At 47.8% G+C, this 23,121-nt stretch overlaps 1 protein-coding gene across 1 annotated transcript in view; it reads right to left on the bottom strand.

The window, feature by feature from the left end:
- The window catches only part of TRIO (trio Rho guanine nucleotide exchange factor), a 229,487-nt gene that overhangs the window by 196,893 nt on the left and 9,473 nt on the right, over positions 1 to 23,121 (bottom strand). Inside the window, exons 2-6 of the mRNA XM_077749451.1 lie at positions 22,407 to 22,521; positions 16,089 to 16,281; positions 13,193 to 13,705; positions 11,582 to 11,704; positions 7,415 to 7,606 (exon numbers count right to left, since the gene is read on the bottom strand). Coding sequence (XP_077605577.1) covers positions 7,415 to 7,606; positions 11,582 to 11,704; positions 13,193 to 13,705; positions 16,089 to 16,281; positions 22,407 to 22,521 — 1,136 coding nt within the window. The remainder of the gene's footprint in view (positions 1 to 7,414; positions 7,607 to 11,581; positions 11,705 to 13,192; positions 13,706 to 16,088; positions 16,282 to 22,406; positions 22,522 to 23,121) is intronic.

Raw genomic sequence — 23,121 nt, forward strand, 5'->3', positions numbered from 1 at the left:
CCCACTGAGCCTGAGGGAAGGTTGAGGGAGGATCAGGGCTTTTCACTTTGCAGGTAAACAAGAAGGGAAGAGTCTTGGCTGCAGTCCTGTCCTAGGACCCCATTCCAGCCTCTCCTTACTTTTCTCCACAGCCACTCCTACCCTCTAGGATTCATCAACTGCAGAGAAATCACTGCCAGATGTCCTAGAGAGAGCCTATCAGCATCCATCAGAGTTCAGAATCAAAGGCAGGCAGCAGAAGGCCCAATTAAAGACACTAATTCAATTAAGCCAAATAGATGTGGACACATTTCCTTGGGTTTCACCTCTTGTACTCTGATTTCTTGGCATCTTTCTACTTCCCAGGGAACGCAGAGGGTGACGATCTAAAACTGGGTGACTGACCTGCCAGACAGGAAACCTGCTAGGATTCTCTTAAAATACGGAAGAACAAAGGCCCACTTACTCGTGACATTTTTAGAAACAAAATAGACACATCACCTGGTAAATAATAACTTGTTTATATAAGGCCGTTCATTATTAATGTACTGGCTCAGAAAAATATCTACATGCAAATCTTAAGGCCTGAAACCAAGCCCTAGGAGATGATGTGTCGTATGATAGTGTCTGACAGTTTGAACCGACCCAAGGACGGAGGCCCAGCCTCCCTCCTGTGCCTTCCTTACACCACCAGGGCAACGGAAGTAGTGATAAAATTACTTTACACCCCTCCCCTAGGCAGGTGTGTGTGACATGTACCTGTGTGACTACACGTGTTCTATAAATGTCAAATACGTCAGGCTGAGTGATTCTAAGTATTCTTGATCTCCTTTCACTTTTCCCATTACTGCATTTAACACCCATCACTGTAAGCCTTTCTCAAATATAAATTGACTCTGGTTAACCATCATTATTATTAATTCATCAGGTCAAGTCAGCAATTAACTGCTCCTGCATGAGACAGAGTCACCATATACAAGAGGCTAAAATGCTTGTGATAGAACAAGGTGGAAATGAGTTTTAGTTACACAATACCACACAATGAGAGGAAGCATCAACCTAATATATCACTGTATCAAAATGGCCATTAAAATGTATCCAATTTTTCAAGCAACCAGTGAAGAGAAATAGTCGAGAAGTTTTATATATGCCTGTAGTAAAAGTAACTTATACTTTCTTAAGGTAGCTGGGAAGGGTATTGATTATACTTACCTGAAAAAATATAGCCAGGTTCTAAATACACAGAAAAGGATGGCTTGCATGTGGAAATCTTGTGGAGAAAGGCCTCTACACAGCTAAAGTCACTGGGTTAAAGTCTCTCAGGGACGGAAACAAACCTGGCTGTGGCTTCACAGGACTTCCGTGCAAGCGTAGTTTGTCTTTTGTTTATGAGATGGAAACCCTGCACTCCAAAGGACAAGCTCGAAGCCCCTGATGCTTTCCGAAGGGCCGAGCACCCCCAAAAGTCTGAATCCACCGCCACCAGGGCAGTAACCTCTGATCACAGAGTTTAAAAAAAAAAAAAAAAAAAAAAAGGCTGCAAATAGGTATTGCATAAGGAAAAGGCATTCTGGAGTCAACTTCGGGGGCAAAGTTCAACAGGGAGCGACACGGCACAGAACCTATTAGAGCCTTTTCTTCCCAGCCTTCCCTGGCCGCTCCACCACACTGCACCCCTCACCCCCACACGCATCACCATCTTGGGAAATACAGTTTGGGATTACACCCCCAGGGGAATACGTCTAGAACAGAGCCTAACGCTCTGGAGAGGACAACACAGGAGGCGGCTACCGCACTCTAGGGAGATCACAGCAGCCAGTTTGGCCTCTGATGCTGTAAATGCGCATGGAACCAAACGACATGAACACACAGCATCCAGCTAGGCTGAGGGCAGACAGGCGAACCCGAGAGAATTAACTGCTTCTCCATGAATTCACATCGGGAGCCAGCTACAGAATGGAGAATTGTGCTGCTCAGGGGAATGGTGACTCTTTAGAGTGTGGCTGAACACAAGAGGAAGACGCTGGCACAGCCGGCTCGTAAACCTGAAGCAAGCAGACAAGGGCAGGGTAATTGATACAGCTTTAACGGGAGAGCTTGGGGGCGCCTGGGTGGCTCAGTCGGTTAAGCATCTGACTTCAGCTCAGATCATGATCTCACAGTTCGTGGGCTCGAGCCCCGCATCGGGCTCTGTGCTGACAGCTAGCTCAGAGCCTGAGCCTGTTTCAGATTCTCTGTCTCCCTCTCTCTCTGATCCTCCCCTGCTTGCTCATGCTCGCTCGCTCTCTCTCAGAAATAAATATTTTAAAAAATTTTTTTTAAATAAACAGGAGAGCTTGAATAATTCGATTTATTTTCATAAGCGTTATTCCACTACCCTCCATATGCTGAGAGAGTGGGGGGCTTCCAGTGTGGGAGCCACTGGGCCCTCTAGCCTGCTCCACCTCCCACCACCCACAGCTGGTGCACGACCCTCCCACCCGCACCGGGGCTTGGGATGGGGCGCAGATGAGCACAGGGGGTTGGCCTGAGTTAGGAGACAAAGGCACAGAAACCTCCTAGAATGGGAACTTCTAAAATATTTAGAGGGATTTTCTCTTCTTTGACAAAAATGAGACTGGTTTAACATTATACACATACTTGTATGTGTGCGTAGATATATAGGTGTACATATAAATGTGTACAAAACACGTACACATGCATAATGTACATATGATCTCAAACTTGATTTCTTATTTCTAATTTCCTCACTTTTGTTTTCATTTCTAGAAAACATTACCCTACTTTTCCTTTCTACTTCACTGTTTCTACACCCTGAGTACTGATCAGCACACACTCTTCCCTGGTACCTCCAAGGTAGACAGGACCCCTCTCTGCCCAGGGAAATCACCCGAGGGAGAAGCCCGCTCCATTTGCAAAGCTCTGCCGTCTATACCATGCTAACTTGGAGGAGACAGGCTCAACTTGAACTAGAATATGCCCATGATCACTGCGTACCTTGAATCTGTTTTCATTAATAACTTCTTAAAATACTGATACATATTTATTTCAATTCCTTCCTATTCCACAAGAATCTTGTTTTTGTTTTGTCCACAAGCCAAGAATTAGGTCTATGCTCTTAATAGAGTAAAATACCATTAAAATGGGAACCATTAGTTGTCTGTTATCTGCCTTAAAAATTCAGAAAGGAATGGTAAATATTATTTTCCTCTGAGTTCCAACCCAGAGTTATGACAAAATTATCCAGCTAACTATGATAAGACTTATTTGCCATAAGCGTTACTTGTAAAACTGAATGGCGAGTGGGATTTTATGAGGATATTAATGGAAGTGCCTGTTTGTGGCACAGTGTGCTATCACCTCAGGACCAGAAGGGCCGTCATGGACCTCAACTGACGTCCCAACATAAGCGACTCACTCCCCAAACACAGTCGAAGGACAAAACCCACCACCAGCCCCATCTACTTCATGGATCTGACTTACGGGTGAAATGACATTTTGTGTCAAACAGCCTTGTAAATTCTAACAACTAACAAACACTGGGTGTTACGTTACTTTTGGCTGTTACCCAATTACAGAGGCCCTGAAAGTCATGGAGAAAGTGGGGTAGCAGCCAGATTTATGGCTCACTGTGAAGGTGAAGCTGGATCAGCACAAACAGAACTTTCTTCAGGGGTGGAAATGAGTACTGTGCTGTCCGCTACCACAGCCACTAGCCACGTGTTGCCACGGAGCATCTGAAATGTGGAGACTGTATGAAACTGTCATTTATTCTCACATCATCTTATTACTAAGCTGTAAGTAATTTCAGTAGCCGCCTCCGGTGACTGGCCACCATGCTGGGCAGGGCGGCTCTAGCGTGTTTTCTAAAGCAAGGCGGCTGCCGCCTGCAGTGTCATTTGGATGTGTCTTCAGCCTTGCAAGTTGGCCTACCCTCCTTTCCACAAATCGACCCTGAGGGCTTGTGTGGGGCTCCCAGCAGGCGAGTGCACCTACCGGTACACCCCTGACCACACGCTGTCCCCCTCCATCCGGCACGGTCACCCTCTTTGACAATGCACTAAGCAGTGCCAGGAGAGATGCACGTGGGGCAGGGAGGAAGGCACCCCCGCCGAGCCAGCCAGGTCAGCCCTGGAGATCAATGCGGTGACAGATGTCACAGCCAGATCACCCTCACACCCTAAATCGTTTGCTTAATTTTTAATTTATTTGAGAGAGAGAAAAAGACAGAGAGAGAGAGAGAGAGAGAGAGAGAGAGCGAGAGCAGGGGGAAGGGCAAAGAGACAGGGACAGAGAGTCCCAAGCAGCCTCCAGGCCTAGCACAGAGCCCAACACGCGGCTCCATCTCATGAATCACAAGAACACGACCTCAGCTGAAATCAAGAGTCAGACGCTTAACTGAGCCACCCAGGTGCTCCCCTAGATCATTTTTTTAATAGCATCTTAGGGCACTAAGATGTAGCAAAATCAGTTCACTTTCTTTGTTTTATAAAACTGTAATTCTAATAACATTTGCTCTGAAAGCTTCTCAGCATGAACAGACTACCGAGCGGATATGCCACATGCCCCAAAGAAGCGAAGGCTGGAGCCCCTCAACACCGCCTACGGGAAGGCCGCTGGCCTCGCGCTCCTGTCTCCGTGTCTGCGAACTGTGATTCCGATGGCGACAGGAGACTATGGGATGAAGGGCTGAGACATCCGTGGGAGGCATGCCATCGAGGCGGTGTTCTCCTCACCCCGCGTGCACCGAGGATCCGGGTCTACAGAACCGCAGGCAGACGGCAGCACGAGAACACCCGCCGAGGCCGCCGAGGAGCGCGGCTGCGCAGTCCCGGGTGCGCGCCTCCCGGGCTGGAGCGCAATCCTCACGGGGAAGGCTGCTTCCTTTGGTAAAACCACTGGCCCTGGGGGTCACATATCTGAGCTCTATGTCTCCCTAATCGTTTTAACTTCTTACTGGTAAGTCTGGATGGGGTTCAAAGAGGTAGCTAAGATGGAAACCTAATTCCCGGCATCCAGGTTTCTGGTCCTCTCCCAGCTGGCACATCGCTGGAAGGCAAAGCATTAAAAAAAAAAAAAAAAAAGGAATAAAGATGAACCTATTTCTCTTCTGTGAAGAGGAAAACTACTTGGTAGATGTGATCTTCCCTCACGGATCAGAATTTCAAAGAGCTTACTTTTTCTTCAGTGAAGGGGAAGATTCACAACACGTTTTTGCCCGAGAGTAAAGAAACACTTTCTGAGGAGGCCCTAATGCCCCATCGCCACATTTCAGGTGCCTGGGCAGGTCTCGGCCAAGGTCCATCAGCGATGCTGGGCTCCTTCTTCACCAGGCTGCTCTGTCCCTACCTTGTATTTGGCTTCTCTGGCTCCTGGACACACGCAGAGACCTCAAGCACTGTAATGTTTACACAGAATTCCACAAAATTGTGTTCAATGATGTATTCATCTAGTCCAGTTTCCTTCAAATCCATAATTTACAGTCATTCATTTGATCCGAACCGAACACCCCAGGCTCCTTCTACTTGGCTGCATGTGTGAAATCTGATAGAGTGTCTGGAGAAAACAACGGGCCATGGCGCTCACATTTCTAGATAATTTTCATGCAGGTCAGAACAGTGATTGGTTTGCCGACAGTTCTGAATCCTACCGTGTTCACGAAAGGGACGACGGTTCAGACCCTCTGCCGTTCACCGCACGGCTTGTCCTGTTTCGTGTCCATTCGTATCAGCTCAATGGAACTTTCTGAGAGCCCGCTGCCACTCTGGACACCTCTTCTTCCAGTAGAACACATTGCGATTCCAGATGACATCTCTGAGGGGACCCCGCGGCTCATCTTCCCACCCACAAAAATGTCCAGTGAACAACACACCACACGCTAGACGACAACAGGAAGCAGAGGTGAGCACAGTGCTGTTTTCTGTAGAAGAAGGGGCGGGGAGGGTCCTGATTTTTTTTTTTTTTAAAACCTATTTCTGTGTGTGGGCTTTTGTTTCCCCTTTACCACAGAGCCAGTTAAATGCATATGATTAGGAAGCTGAAAAATCTGACTCCTAGAACCTGAAGTCCCTATTCACAGCTTTCACATAAGGCCAGAAGACGGTTTCCTCTTTATATGCCATTCAGTTTCCTCTCCCGCTTCATACCTGAAAGGTTTCTAGAGTCGAGATCACTACTAATTAGGGTCTTGTGCAACATTCTAGCTACCCCGCCAAAACCCTGGGCAAGCTGGGACTCCATCTCGCCTTTACTGACTTCGCTCCTCACCAGACACAGTTTCTAGATCATACTGTTTCCTTCTCAGCAGCGTTGGTACAGATCCTGTGAATGAGGTGTCCGCCCACCACAAAATGACCCCCATCAGTATCTTCCCTTTAACACCAGGCAACCACCTGCTTCTTCCCACGCGTCTCCCCAGGGGCTAAAAGCCCCTGTGTTCTTTCTCCACGTCCTGAGAAAGGTACTTCATTGCCCAACACACTTTCCATTAACTAAAGTCTGAGTGGCGAGCGAAGCCCTTCCCCTGTGGATCTCAGGGTGCGTCTGCTTAGGCCCGCGCTGGAGGACTGCGGGGTCCCACAGGTGACGTACACGTTACCTCTTACAGCGTTTTGGCCAGTACATCAGCAAGTGACACCAATGTCAAGTCCGAATCCATACAAGTTACTAAACATGAAAGACACGGTTAGCTGCCTCCCCAAAGCCGTCTGTCAGCCGAGTCCTTGCCGGCAGAGCTGCCTGCTACCCTGGAGGCAGAAAGTCACGTCCACATTCCTGCATCCCCCCCCTCCCCGCTAGCCAGAGCGTGGGCCTGCACCCTACTCTAGGTCATTGGGAACGGAGGGTAGGGGAGCCAGGGTGGGGGACCTTCTGAAAACAACATGTCCCTGATAACGCAACAGGCACCACCTCCCTGATAAAGTGACAGGCACCACCGGATGTGTGGCTGCAACTCCATACTTTGCAACCTGATTTGTAAGAAAAGCAAATTCCTGATATTTAACCCTGATAAGCAAGCACTCTGTTACTTGCTGACAAAGCACCCTAATTAGAATACTGAGAGTGACAGTGATGACAATGAGGAGGAGAGGGAAGGTGAGTGGGGAGAAGGCAGACAAGGGAACAAGAGCACTTGCTGCATACCAGGCACTATGCAGGGCAGGCAATGCAAACGATCTCATTTACATGATAAAATGCTCCTCTCAAGCAGATACTTTTAGTTCCACTTTACACTTGAGAAAACCAAGGAACGGAGAGGTGAAGTAACTTGCTCAGATGGCACAGCACCGGGTTTTACCTCCCGGCAGCCTGACTTGAGAGCTCATGTTCTTAAGCACGGGAAGGGCCCCACAGAGGTCCCCCAAGGACGTGGGAGGGCATCCGAGGAGGAAGTGCTCCCATGGCCACCTGGTGGGCTGCGGGCCCAGGCACTGACCTTCTCGGCCTTCTGGTGGAAAATGGAGGACATGTCCAGCAAGGTGCTCCGCTCGTCCAGGGCTGCGGCAAAGGCCTTCCACTCCTGCTCCAGCTGGTTCGCGATCTGCTTGATCTGCTGAGACGCGTAGTGACCCGATTCCACCAAGCGGTTCGCCACCGACATTATGCGGTTTATGTTTACATACACGTTCTGCAAAAGGGGCAGAGGAAGAGGGCTCGTGAGGGGAAGGCCAACGAGAGGCTTCTAAGAAACGCGGAGGATGGCACTTTCTGAAACACAGCCCACGAACGTCAGTTCTGTTTTGAAGAGCAGAATCACCTGGTACAAAATGGTGTACATGTTTGCTATCTGATTTCCATAAACGCTAAGCATTGGTTTCAATTTCTATTTTCAAAACTGCAAAATTACAAATCAAGTAGCAGAGAGGCATACTGTCGGGCACAAAGCAACCTAGTACACAAGTGGGCGCACAGACATACCATGACTCACTCGTTGGCCTCGAATCCTGAAAAGGGTCCAGACGGCAAGCCCACTGCTAAGCAGTCACCCAGAACCGACAAAGCCCAGTGCTGCAGGTTTTAACTGGAACCCAGGAACTACGCTCTGAGGAGCAAGCACAGGCTGTTCTGTGTAGAAGCAAGCTCTCCTGTCTACATGAGCCCCAGGCGCCTGTCAGTTTGGTGCCAACAGAGAACCTTCTGGAAACGGATCTGCTTTCTCCACGGAAGAGGGACCGAGGCACGAAAGGGAGAATGCTGCGTGCAGACCGCCAATCAAGCTTTTCTACTCTGCGAAATGCCCACCTTAAAGCCCACCAGTTTAGTGTGAGGCTGAAAAAAATAAACACCTCTCCCCCAAACTAGTTCTCACTATGGGATTCCCCTTTCCACCTTCAGTCACCTTTGAGGCCCCCATTCCAGGGAATGCAGCGGTGGGGAACGTGCCCCTTCAGCAAACCCCAGCTGCTGTTCTCCATCACAACACTGCTCCCTTGATGGGTTCCCCAAAACCCAAGATACTTCTTTCTTTGGCTCCTCCCTATCTAGCCACTAAATCTGATAACCCACCTGTCCAGACCCCTCTCCATGTTTCCCGCCTTCCCTCCCTTCTCACCATGGTCCCCTGGGCCGCTGTCCCACCGCCACACCCCCCACAGCAGCCTCCTCACTGCCACCTGGCCTGCAGCCTACCCAGGGCGCACCCTGAAGAACACACCTGTGCACTGTCCATTCTTTACTTGTACCATCTTCTACTCATTCTTTCCCTCCGTTTTCACCCAAAGCTAAACTAGGTAGAGTCACTCTGGGATCAGACTCCAGCCTCTGAGTTCCTTTTCTGGGCACATCTGCAGGCTAGAATCATCTAACAGATGTGCAGGGAGAGAGGGCACCTGCGGAGCTGTGATAGTTGGCCAAGGCCACAGTCAGTGGGAAACAGGCCTCAATGGTTCTTGACCAATAGTGCTCTGACCAGCATCCTTTAGTCAAAACTAATTGCCCCTCTTCTCATACGTGTTCTCTCTCTGTAGTTGTGGGCCATTCTGGAAACATGCTTGTAATCCAAAACACTTGTATATCAAAGTGAATTTCAAGAACCACTGGCTCGGTTGTGACCCTGCGACGTTCCGTGTCACGTACTACTTGTATTGCAAGACATCACTCATTTATCAAGTTTAAGTTTGTTAGAAATGTTTGCTCATCTTGCGGAACACTCACAGAACAAGTTACTCCCAAATCCAAGGTTTTATGTAATTGCTAACTTTTGCTTTGTTTGTATCATTAAAGAGGAAAATCGACCCCAAGAGCCTGTTGGGAAGAGCATAAGCAGATGCTCTGCTAGAGTCCAGAGCAGAACTCCCCATTCAGATGGCTCCGCTGTGGGAGCCTCTGCGGGTACTCATTCCCACCGAGACTCTGACGTGGCCCAAGTCACACATTCGTGTCCTCCCACAGACCACTCTACATAGACGGTACCGGTCTGTGGATTATGGATTAGACCCTTCCTATGGCTGCATCAGTGACAGCACAGATAAAGGAACATGGTGGCATGTGGCCCAAGAAACACCCTCTGCACAAGTATGCATCGTCCAACTCCCTGTATTACAGTCTCCACCTCCAGTTCTTACCATCACAGCTCTTAAAAGTATCTGTGACACACAACGAGCCCAACTGCAGGTGTCCCTTAGCTCACTTTCCTTACAGACTGTCAAGCGTGCATACTGATGATCAGCATTTCCACGCTGTCAAAAACCGTTCAGCACACCGCAGGCAGCCCAAGAGAGGGCTGAGGGTCACCAGGCCCTTGCTCTGCACAAGGAAATGCCCTAGACAGGCAGAAAGCACTCACGGGGCCGTGGACGAGAAGCACAGGACGGGCATGGACGTTCTCCCTGGGGCTGCCGCCCGGCCTGGCACAGGTTACCCTGCTCTTTTTCAATAAAAACTTTAACTTAGAAAAGACTTAAACCTAAAAAAAAAAGACATCATCCATGCTTCTAAGAGTTTTTCTTTTAATTTTCTTTTTTATTTTAGAGAGAGCACGTACATGGGTGNAAGCAGGCTCCACACACAGCACAGAGCCCAACACGGGGCTCAATCCCACGATCCTGGGATCAGGACCTGAGCCAAAATCAAGAGTCGGACGTTCAACTGACTGAGCCACCCGGGCATGCCCAAAAGTATCTTCTTTTAACAATGTTTTTAATTGGTGATAACATGACTGCTAGTAATCACCATTTATCAAGTACTTATTAGGTGTTCATCATCTTAGTATCTTACGGATAGAGAGGAAATGATAGAACTGCAGGGAAGGCAGACATAATCCCCACTCTGCAGATTAGAAAACTCTACATTCGTACCCCACGCTGCTCTCTCCCACACCGTGCTCCCCATCTTCTCGATCCTAAATGTGCCACTACTAACGCTGGGTGGGGTGCAAAGGGATTGTCTGTTCTCGTTTGTCTAAAGTATATGTTAGTATTTCTTGTTTTTAAAGCATGTGGCACAGGGGACTGCACACCTTCTGCCAGTAGCTGCAGTGTCAGACCAGTCTGAAAACCCGATAAAAAACTTCTTGGGAAGATATTCTAATAGGCTTCCTCCAAAGGTTAACATTTTGGCTCTCCTTATCTAAGCTCAGGTTTGATCATTTACACCAGAAATTCTCTTACCTCAAACTCTAGAACAGATATCAAACTTTTCTGATGGCCTCTATAACAAAAATTTTGTTGCTAAATGTTATCTTTGAAGCTACCTAAATTAGAACATTTATTTGACCAAACTGTAATTAAATGGTATCTTAATTATTAAACAAAGACCATCTTCCTACTGCTTCAATGCTCTGTAAAAAAAAAAAAAAAGTTACAAGGCCCACAAGTGGTTAATTCTCACAAGATTGGCTCAAAGTCCAAACTAAAACGCGTTGTCCCTGAAAAGGAAATTTCTAGAAGTTTATCTACAGAAAGAACACATATCTTATAGAACAACATAGTGTTTTATTTCAGTTATATTAACTCCAAAAATGTAACAAAAGTGCTATTTAGAATTCATTGGTTTTCTGCCGTTTTGTTTAATAGTCCCACAACAACCCCCATCTGGTCACAGCAGGCCACAGGACTCGGGGGCATCAACCCCAAATAGAGCCAGGAGTCCCAGGCATGGCGCGTGGCCCGACCCCGGTTCTTCGGTTCGGCTTGGAAGGAAGTGGCATGTTTCGGGAGAACTGGAGGGCGCCCCTGAGGTACACAGCAGGCGGCCTGGCTCACTTCTTCCTCAGAAAGGGCAGCCAGCAAATGGACAAGAGCTCTCGGGAGAGTCACGTGGCCACTGAGCGGCCTTTCTGGGGCCCCTGTAGGCTCCTAAGAGGGACAGCACCCGAGCTGGCACCAAAATCATCCGTGTTGAACCGGCCAAGTAACTAGTTCAAGTTTTACTGGTTTGTTTGCTTGTTTTCACATTTGTGTTTGTTTAACACTTAAAAGAAGCTGCAGGCACTGCTAACAGCGAGAACTTCCTACACTTGGAGGTCAGCTGCTACCACCAAGTCGGTAGCTCCCACGGCCCCGCGTGGCCTCCTGGCGGTGCGCTGGGACACCATCTGTGTGAACACTTCGCGCCTGCTCAAATCCTCTCACACAAAGATACATCTATTCTGAAGGCATCTTACCATACAGTTCATGGCAAAGTGGTTGTGCTGTGTCTGCAGCTCCATTGCGTGAGGATGGCTGGTCCCAATCTCCGTGTAGCTGTTCAGAAACAGGCCCTTGTTGTGTGTGATCCAGTCAAACATCTACCAGAATGAAAAGAGACAACCTGCGATCACTCCAGGGAGAGAAAGTGCTGGCACAGGCCCGGGAGCGGGGCCAAGCCACACAAGTGCAGTGCTGTTCCTCTGATAACCTCTCAGGGATTTGGTTATCAGAAGATCCTTGACTTCTAAGAAGCAAGCAGTTCCAAACGTGCAGGGTCTATAGGAAAATCTTATGTCTAATGCATTCCTTTGACTGATGAGGATGTAAGGAGCAGACAGGTAAAGAGAGGTACTCAACCGTCTCCCCCCTCCCAGCTAATTAAAACACTGCTCTTCAATCAAAGACCTGTTAGGTGAAATTAGGGACTTAAGGTATCCGGACCAGTTTTGCTATGCCCACAGATTACCGAAGCCAATTCCAGGGACTACAAGATCATATACGCTTTAGTGCAAACAGTATTTTAAACACTGTGCAAGGGCAAACAATGAAATTTGTCATAAAAATAAAAATGACGAGGAAAAAAATTTAATAATGACATCTCTCTCAAATACAGATACTACCTGGTAAAGGATGTCAATTATGTTGTTCACAAGGAAAACAGTTGAGGAAAAAGGAATAACTATCAGTTAGTCCTGACATCATAACCTGAACCAGAATCCCAGATAGTCACCTGTTTATCTAGTAATTGAAAGGAAGATTTTCTGGCGTCTTTGACAAGGCACTTCTTTAAACACAAGTACATTGAATGATATGTTAAAAGCTTGCCAAACAATGGTAGTGGCTTGTCATTGTTTGAAACAAAGGTTTGTAATATTGGGTTGTTTTTGGGGTTTTTTTGGCTTTAGAAAATATTTTCCTGTCCATGAAAAAAATTCAATGAGCTCAAATTAAGAGAGATCAATTCACCCATATTCATGGCTTGCATCACAGTCCTATAAATAAGCGTCTGTTTCCACATAGCTAAGGCTGACTTAGCCTGTGACACATTCACTTGGACCAGTTGTTTTGTCTGAAGCATAAGAATAAAATGAGACTGTAAGTAATCACTGCCCATATTTCCCAGGAGCTATTATTTTTAACACATTATTCATCTTTTACTTTAAAAACACACTCAGTAATAGATCTGAACAGTGTTTTGTCACTGGCTATAGATGAGTAGAAGAGCAGTTATCAGCAAAATACATACATAATTACTGCTTTCGATAATGAAATTCTACAAAGTGTCCATTCCTTTAACTCAAGATACCATTCTCACCCACCCTGTGGCCGTCCTAAAGCAAAGTGTCAGTAATTAGATAATTCAAAGTCCCTAAAACGGCACTGGCTTGCACAGGGAGAAAAGCGGGGGGCAGATTTCGGGCGCACCTCTGACATGACACTTGCAGGTTCTGAACCAAGGCCGGGAGAGTGGCTTACCCTTCTTTGGCCCTTTCTCCCGACCACAGCAGCCCTGGCTGCTGGGCCCCAGTGAGGCAGGAAGCCTCCCTCTGTGTCTCATTTTAGCTTCCCTCTCCCTGCTCCTTTACCTTCTCGGCATCCTGTTCAAACAGCCTCAGCTGAAAGCACTGGTCCAGCTTCAGCTTCCGCACGTGCCACATCTGATGCAGGTGCTGCCGCGTCGAGTGCAGCCGGTCCAACATGGCAGACACCTTGGGTAGGAGGCTCTGCAGGTCCGCGTTGCCCGACCCGGAGTTCTTTTTGGGAAAGCTGTCACTGCTCTGAATCCTCTGCAGCAGCTTCTGTCCCTCTAAATCCAAGTCTTCTATGGGGGCTTTAATCACCTTCTTCTTCAGCTGGGAGTGCTCCTCGATCATATTCCGAGCCCCCTCTAAATCCTGAGGCAACTCCTTCTTGGCTAGGATGTCCTGAAGTTCCTCCAGCCGAGACAGCATGTGGGTCGCATTGCTAATGTAGTCTTCAAAAGCAACTCTGATTTCAATCCATTCTTCGTGGTTGTACTCCAAGCAGCCATCAAACTCGGGGGTGAGCTGGGAGGGATCAACTACTTTGGTAAGGCCTTCTAAAGAGACCATATTTGTCTTAAGGGGAAAAAAAATCATGTATGAGAAGATGAACCAATCTTATGTGGTCTTATCAATATGCAATCTGCAATACTTAGTCACAGGTTTTCAAACTTAATCTAGAGAAAACATACCTTGGTCTGGCTCCATAAAAAACAAATGTAGATGAAAGAAGCATGACCAGTATAGTCAGTGAAAGATAAATTATAGGATATGTATCTCAGGAGAGCTAAAGAGACTGGATTTCTTTCCAAGAATATGGAAATTAACCCACTGTCTTAGGCACATTTACCAGGAAATGTCTTAAATTGCAATACAGAGCAGATGATTTACAAATTTTACTTTATCAATGCATCCTTTCTCATGCACACCACTCTAGCATCTCACTTCCAACAGAAGACACTGGAGTGGCCTCCTCCTATCCGCCATCAAGCTAATGTCCTCCCTCTAAGGACACTGATTTGTGAGCTGATCATTAAATGATAAACAGCTCTCCTGCCAGACCGCCATCACCACTTACCCTGTCCTACCTCGACCTCCCATCACGTGGCAGATGCCAGGATATGAATGACTTTTTAAAATTTTACAGAATATACAAAAGTTAGCCAGAAAGGGGGTGGAAACTCCTGTCACAAAGCTAAAGGCAGAGGGAACATTTCATTCATTGCGATAATCTGCACAGTCCTTAGAATAAGCCTCTACATTTCAACCTAACAGTGACAAAGTTTTCGTCCTTTACAATCTAAGCAAAAACCAGATTAACCTCACACTACCCATAGGCATGGCTGCCGGGTTACTACCAATACTGTGCCTCAGGAAAATGGGGGCAGGGGGTCATTAAATGCAAAGACAAAGTGAAAGGAAAAAGATTTGTGGCCAAGGAGCAAAAAAATAAAACAGAGAAAGGCTGATTTAGCCCCACCTCTGTCACCTCCAGCCTCCGAGAGACCAGCTCCAGGCTGGCTGGCACGAGAACCTACAAAGACCAACAAGCTGAGCCCGAAAGACGGGCAGCTCCCAGCCCGGCGCGCTGGCCTCAGTGCGGCCATAGGTTCATTCCTGTCTCATTTGCTCAGACTTCTAATAACATCCATGGATCCAACCACTTCACAGAGAGAGGCTGAGGCTGGTGACAATGTAGAGACAATAAGCTCAGTAGAAAAGCTGGTACAGGTAAATTTAAAGGCCCAGAAGGAGATATCAAAATGAGACCAGGAAAAACATGAACGCATTATATTGCTAAACCATTATTTCTGCTTAAAACGTGTGTAACTGGAGACAACATGCCTTAAATTCTGTGTCAAGAAAAGAGTATGACCCATAAACTGTCATCCAAAATCACTCCCTACTATATGGAGTTGAAGGCTTGCTGGTTTCATCTTTTACCTAAATCTCTTGAATGTAGTTTCCAATGAAAACTAAACTCAGGTATCAGGCTGAAAATCAGTGCCACGGAAGAAGATTTTAAAATCCAAGTAATACACATGTGAACAGAAGTTAACGGGTAACGTAAAGCTTAAGAATTAATTCTGCGTGACGTGCTTAATACTACCGTTGCTGTTTATCTTAGCAACACACGTGAATACATCACTAAACCCTACAGTTTGGGCAAGGCTGCTAACCAAAAATTATGACATCTTAGTAGAAAACACTATTACAGAACAGGGCATGAATCCATTTTCAAGGTGGCCAGAATACTTTCTTCCCATAATCCTCTCCTTACACTGGCCACACCAAAGTCTTGTCAGAGCCCTGGTAGCTGAAGGAGAGGGGTCAGTGGGAAGGAGAGGAAGTGAGCGTCAGCCGAGGCTTATTTCACGCACTGTCTGGGAGACGGTGACCTTATGCGCTACTGAATTCGGCACTCGGTGTCGTTTTCAAAGGACTATCTCCCTTCTCATAAATGAAAACTGACACATGAAATGCCTAACAGATCATTCTCTCCATGCATCAAGGACAAGGTGGAAACTCCGTTTCTTCCGGACATGTGAAGCTGGGTGTGCCTCCACGATGTTCCCTCATTTCCAAGACTGAGGCAATGATACTGAACCTGAGGCCACATAAAGCCCCCTGGACTGGAAGGTAAAGCTGTTTTATCAGAAGAGGGAACCTCTTCCTTGGCTACACGCTCTGTACCTCAGCGGCCCCACCCTCCAAACCCAGGAGAACCAGAGCCTGTATCTCCCTCTGGTAGAATGATCCAGTAGGATGACGAGATAAACGAACCAATTTCTGTTGTTTTCTGCAGTAACTAAGTTTACATCCCACACGCACCTAAGATGGGCAGCTCCCGTCTAATATGTGGTTTAAAAAATCTGTTATCTAAAATGAGGAGGAAAAAGTCACCTTTCAATAAACCACACCTATTGGTTTAACTGGTCTGGCTACACATGGAAGTTACCTCAAATTCAAATTTAGAACTGCCAAAGTTAGTCCTCTGTTTCTGCCAGAAGTTGTCTGGCTTGATTATCAGTGCGACGTGGATGCAGCAGGGGAAGGACTCCTGCAAGATCTTCAGCAGGGGCTTGATGGAGTCCCACTTGGACCCGCGCATGTCCACGATCACCGTGAAGCCTCGCTTGCAGACTTCTTCGCTAGAGAAAAAGAAAACACAGGTTTACCAGGGGCCTTCTCCGAGCCCCACCAGGGGAGGCGATGTCTGCGGGGCTCCGTACGGGCAGGTGGGCTGGTGGGGAAAGGGTTTCTCGTCTCTGTGTATTAAATGATCACATTTGTTGTCTAGTGACAGTGGTGAGCACTGGTGGGGACAGACCCCTGCCAGGTGCGCAGAGCCCAGGTGGGGAAGGTCACAGGCCAAAGAACAGCGGTCACATGAGCCTCCCGGGCGCGGAAACCACCCGTTGCAGGGCACTGGTGATGGCGGGAGCTTCCAGTGTCCCATTTTGTCCCTTTGCTGGCTCAGGACCCTGAGCTATCTCGGAGGTTCCCTGGGGTCCCTGGCACCCTTCTGGTGAGGTTTTGGGGGCAAACAGTTTTTCATAGTGATACCAAGACTTATTTGTCTCTTTCACCAAGTTATAGCGGTGACACTGCCGGCCCACAGCAATTCCCCTCTGCATTCTGGCAAGTTTAAACAAACAAAAAGGATGAGCAGTAAATACTAGTAGTTTTATTAAACCTCAACCCCTGAGTACACGGGAAATAGATGTAATGCACTTCCATAATAAAGAAAATCAAAAGTCAAATCATCCTTAAAGAGAGGTTCAAAATCCTTAGTCACACTTGGTGACAACATCAGGGTTTGTGCAGAAGCTCTCCGAAGGCTTTGGAATGGCCTTGCACTTACGGAACGACCGTAATCTAGCTGTTCTGTAGTGGACACACGCAGTCCATGCAGGCGTCTGATCCTGGCCAGACGTGAGCCAGATCACAACTGCCGCTGAGGTCACGTGGGATCACACCCGCGGCCCCCAGCACCCAATGACTAACAACCCAACATGAATGTACTGGGCCTACAGGAAAGATATCTGACATTTTTCTGCCTCAGGTAATTAATCATCTGAGAAACTAGTTACCATTTACAGTCATAAATTCATATAGTTACAGCTTATAAATTAAAACTCAGAAAACTAATTGCTACCATTTAAGTGAAGTTAAAAAGTGAAAATAAATGAAGTCAAAATTAAAACCAATTTCTGGGACACCTGGGCGGCTCAGTTGGCTGAGTCAGCTAGATGTTGGCTCAGGTCATGATCCCAGGGTCATGGGATTGAGCCCCAAGTCAGGTCCATGTCCAGCATGCAGCCTGCTTGAGATTCTCTCTCTCCCTCTGGCCCTCTCCCCTGCTTGCACTCTCTCTCAAAACAAAACAACAAAAAAAATTAAAACCAACCCAATGTTCTATTGCACAAGCTCCCCTCTACCTCCCCCTCCCCCCCCACATGAACGCAGACGTGCAGACACCACTCTTTTCCTTATCTTGAAGCATCAGAGTAACCGTCGTTCCAAATTTCACAGATGCAAAGTTCCTGTCAGGGCTATGTCCCTGTAACATGTCACAAAAACATTGCAAAAAGTCTGTGGGGACAGAACCTGAGTGGGTGGCAGCACAGGTCCCAGAAACACGGCATGGAAATCCAAGAGATCAGCCTAGCTTCTCACTCAGAGGCGGAAACTGCCAGGAGTGCTTTGATAAACTTCTGTCTACAACTCCTATGAATATAAAGTCCTAACGAGTTCACACTAGCTCATACACCCCTCCAGACAGCACGTCCTGTCTCAAGTGGGTCCTGGGCCACGAACCAGGGAACAGCGCAGGCCTCCTTCGTGAATCCTAGAAGCCAACGGGGCTTCCAGAAACGTCTCCTAATACCTCCCAGGTCACCAAGAACATTCTAAACCCCTCCGGGCTCTGATGGGGCTTGCAATCGAGCACGACCAGCCTGAGCAGGGGGAGGCTGCCCCAGCGAGGCCTGGCACTACAGATGCTCTGTCTGCTGCCACACGGCAAAGGCGGGCCACCGTGCGGTGCGGCAGACCCCTCGGGCCTTTGTGGGTATCGCCTGCGAGCCTGCACTCGGACATCGGCCTTCCCCATATTAGGGTCAGTTCCTGGGCAAGTCTGTGCCTATCGTCACAGGGTGCTACACAGCATGTACAGAAACCTGTGCCCTCCCCCCGAAAAGGGCTTAAAAGGAATCCTGAGTAACTCCAGGCTCAACAGCAGAAGTGGGTCAGAGACCACCGCCGGAAGGTGCCAGAGTTGGCCTGGCTTACAGAAGGACCACTGTCCACCTTCCTCCACAATCAAACCAATCACCAAGCGACTTTGCAAGTAGTGAAACTAGTACCCAGTTAAAAGCTGGTCCTGGTTAAGAAAGCAGTGACTTGTGGGGCACCCAGGGGGCTCAGCCGGTGGAACGTCCGACTCTTGAGCTTGGCTCAGGTCATGATCTCACAGTTCCTGAGATGGGGCTCCGCATCAGACTTTGCACCTTCAGCGCAGGTGAAGAATCTCTCTCTGCCCCTCCCCCACTCATCCTCTCTCAAAATAAACAAACATGAAAAAAAGAAAGGAAAAAAAGAATAAGAGATCAGTGACTTGCAGGTTCCGCACGAACAGCTCATGAACATGGGCGGCTGTGTACAAGACAAGGGGTCTGTGCCACCGTCCCTGGAAGACCGCGTTCCCTGGAAAGTACGACCACCGACCAGTTATTTTAGCAGTTTCATCTAAGAAACTCATTTTATCTGTGAGATAAGGCAATTTTAGATAAAATTAAGGTCCTTTCTCAATCCTGGCCTCTGAAAAAGAGGAACGCTGCTCAGCTCCTAGATGAAGAAAGTACCTTTTTATATGAATGTTCATGAATGAATCAGTTAAAAGTCTTCCCATTATTTCACCAGTGACAAAAGGGAGTGGAGGTGGTTTATCCATGTAGCCACTGTAATCACCCTAAAGAAGGTAAGATGATCTAGAACATAATTAGTTACGTGTATTTCAAACGATAAGAGCAATAAACACCTAGAGAGGTACCAAGACTGATGTTATTTTCAGCACTGTGTCGGAACCCCAATTATACCAGCAGGAACTTCTAGTGAGACTTGCTTCTCCTACATATAGTGGAAAATTTCCTTGCAAATTAACTCTATGAAAATCACTCTATTACTCCGATTGCTTTAGAAAGGGGGGAGGGGGAGGGAAGGGAAGGTGACCCAAGTAATCCTCAAACTACTTACCACTGCTCAGATCACATTGTGCTGACCTCTGAGGGCCACTTTTAAGAGGCATGTGCAGAAGAAAACCAAGATAACCCGGCTCTAGAGCACACGTCAAAAAGAAAAATAATGGAAGGAAAGTGGAAGAGCAAGTAGTAATGATGGAAATTATCGTCCTGTCTCTGAGGCAGCTACTGTGCGTCAGGTACTGCCCTGGACACAGGCGTAAGTAACCTCAGTCGTTACAATACTCCCATGTCACTACACATTTGTACATCAGAAAACTGACAGGAGTAATGAACTTGTGACAGGTGACAGCTGGTCTGACGCTGCTGCCCGTACTGTTTTGATGGCACACGTCTCCACATCCACGAACACGGGGCCCTGCGGCTGTTCCGCTGAGGGATAGCAGAAGGCTACCTTCACACCACAGAGGCCATCAGCAGTAACGGACAGGGAAAAGAAGTCTGGCGGCCCCCGCGAAGATTTACCCCACTCTGAAACTACAGCGACAAACAATCGAACTTAAACTTTAAAAAATTCGCACACTGTTAGTTTGAGGATGATTTTCCTGCTGTGTGGCTAAGACTGAACAGCACTCCTGCCACCCAGCATTCCACGGAGGCAGAGCAGCTCAGGTTTGGCCCGGGCGGACCCACACAAGGGGGCGGAGGACTCATTTCATTGTCCCTTTTCTCTATGTAGACCACTGTGAAATATCCCCACGATCACTTGGGAAATGGGTCACTTACAAGTTAATCCCACTTGCCTCATTATGAACCAAGACAGGCAAAGCGACATTTCTTGCCATCGGGAATTGTAAATACAAAAGCAAACCGAGGCAATGAAGCAAGGTGACTGTGCTGAACTGTGGAAGGGTCACCCCACACACTTCAGTATTTGTAAGTGAAATGATAGGATTCTTGGGTTTTTTTATAAAATATTCTGGGGGTCGGGGAGATCAGAGAAAAACAAGTCGGACAAAATCGGATCGTCACTGAAGCTACACTACCCTCACTACTTTTGTGGATGTTCACAATTCTCCACGACAAAGTTTCATGGGTGTAAGTGGGTCACACAGATGATCCAAAATACACACGAATCATTTTCTTTACGATGTCAATTGAAATAAAACCAAGTCTTAATATTTACAATCAACACAGATTTTAAAAACAGAGAGCAAGTTGCCAAAGTTACACACAGTCATTCCATTATGTACATGTTTTCGACACTTGTTTCTTATCACACTATATGATGAGTATCACTTTGGTTGGCAGAGCTTTATTTTCTTACACCGTCCTCTGTATTTCTGTTTCTTCTTCCACCATTAGTACAGTACACCATTAGCACACAGCAAGAGCCCCCTAAGTGGTACTCACCACCTACAGTGCTATTTATAAATGACAGTGAGTAGAACAAAACTTCTAAACCCCTTTCTAACTCATGGTATCAACGGTTCAACAGCCCAAGAAAATACCAGAGCAGGAGGAAAGAGTGTATGGAGGTCTCTGTCACTTCGTCCTCGATGATGCAAAGTGACCGTTGTCTCATAAAGGATGCCCAAACGGGAAAACCCACCAGCTTCTCAGCAGGTCTGGCCGTCAAGAGCAAAAGCTGACTTTCTCTGCCACAGCAAAGATGGGTTACAAATGGGCACTGCTGTCTTCCCTCGTTGGTGGCAACCTAAATAAGCCACGGGTGTCCCAATGAACGTGCTGTGGCAGATCTGACAGTCACCTCCACCTCTGAGGACCCATTAGTGCTGCTCCGGACCATCTCTCATTATTCTCTTGCATAACATGGTCACTACCGTGACTGTCTACTGCAGCCTAGATAGTGGCCAAGTTCTCTTCCACACGTCCTCTCCTCGCTCGAGCATACTGATTGTGCCCTTTTAGCACATGCATTCCCTTTGCCTCATAAGGAAACACCCCGCCAACCCCCCCCCACCACACACACACAATCTCTTTCTGCAGGCATGTCTAAATCCCTGGACTGTATCAAAGTGGTATCCTTTTTCCAAAAAATCACCTAGAAAATAAAGCTTTGCCTGTTCTTAGTTTTCTTCAGCATCCACACTCAACCACCCTATCACTAATGGGGCCTCAAATGGAATGGGAATTCCCAAAAGTGGCGTATTACCTTGTAAGGATTTTTAAGGCCCCACCAAACATTACGTCACTAATCAAGAGACTACTTTTAAGAAACCGAAGCTCAGAGGTGCCCGGGTGGCTCAGTCAGTTAAGCGTCTGGCTCTGGATTTTGGCTCAGGTCATGATCTCACAGTTCACAAGTTTGAGCCCTGCATCAGGCTCTGCACTGACAGTGTGGAGTGTGTATGGGATTCTCTTTCTCCCTACCCGACCTCCACTCACATGCACTCACTCTCTCCCTCTCTCAAAATAAATAAATTAACTTAAATAAAATAAACAGCCCTGAAGCTCAGCCTGAAGACCGAAACACATTATCAGAACGAGCATTCCATTTCTGGTCTTACGTGCACTGCATCCTGGTTGCCAGATCCACCAAAGGCTGTGCGCCTGGAGCACCACATCCACATCCCAGCCTGGTGGGCGCCCCACCCCCACCACCTCCACACAGAGCTCTTCAGGCGACACACGTCCTGCCCTCCACACACCCAGAAGCGCTGGATACAGGACAGAATGGTCACAAAACGGAGATAAGGAGAAAGATCATGGGTCGCCTGGGTGGCTCGGTCAGCTGAGCGTCCGACTTTGGCTCAGGTCATGATCTCATGATCTCACAGTTCATGAGTTCAAGCCCCACATGGGGCTCACTGCTGTCAGCGCAGAGCCCACTTCAGATCCTCTGTCCCCCTCTCTCTTTGGCACTCCTCCGCTTGCACTCTCTCTCAAAAATAAACATTAAAAAAACAAAAAAACAAAAAAAAAACACGGAGCCTTAAAAAAAGGAGAAAGATCATGATTTTAGTTCTATACTGTTTTGTCTGCTTGGAACTGAAGCCACATGTGTTGGGACGGTGGGAATGGCGGGAAACCACGAGCCACGCAGAACTTACCTAGGGATACAGGCTAGATAGGAAATCAGTCTCCTGAGATCCTCCTGTCGTATTCTGTCGTGGTTGCTGCGGGCCGGAAAGGTTAAAATGGGGCCTCCGCGTTTATCTCTGCCGCCTGAAAACACAAGCATTTGGAGCACGCTTAGTCAGAAACAGAGAGGACGGGACCCTGCACACCCCTGCAGGTCAGCATGCCCACCCGGCCACTCGGCAACGCCCTCCCTCCACCAACCGCATGGCCAGGAACGAGCGAGCAAAAGGCAAGAACCCCTGCCTTGGCGGAGACGTGGCCGGGCTACTTTACCCCTCCCGGGACCCTGAAGAACAAGCCCCAGTGCTGCCTGCCACGTGGGAAGCCGCCACGAAGCCTCGTCTTTCTCTTCCTGCGTGCTTCCTCTTTTCTTGAATTTTCCATCTGGAGGGAACACGGTTCCACGTGTATGTGCTTCATTCACCTTAAACCAAAGCCTCCTCACACCTAACCTCTTGCTGTCCCCCAAGCCGTCCCCTCCCCCTTCCCCCACCGGCATCTCAACGAAACTGGGTTGTAAGTCTTGCAAGAAACAGATGGGAATGGTCTCCAAACTTCATGCTGATGATGGTGTCTTATAATCTGGGCTCTAGGGCCTCTTCCCTTCTCCAGGGCAGTACCTGACCCCAGTGGTCAAGCTCCACCAACCTCTCACACAAAGTCCCTCCCTACCCCCCCCACACA

This window comes from Crocuta crocuta, unplaced genomic scaffold (assembly GCF_008692635.1).
Source record: "Crocuta crocuta isolate KB4526 unplaced genomic scaffold, BGI_CrCroc_1.0 scaffold89, whole genome shotgun sequence".
In the NCBI taxonomy this organism is placed as follows: domain Eukaryota; kingdom Metazoa; phylum Chordata; class Mammalia; order Carnivora; family Hyaenidae; genus Crocuta; species Crocuta crocuta.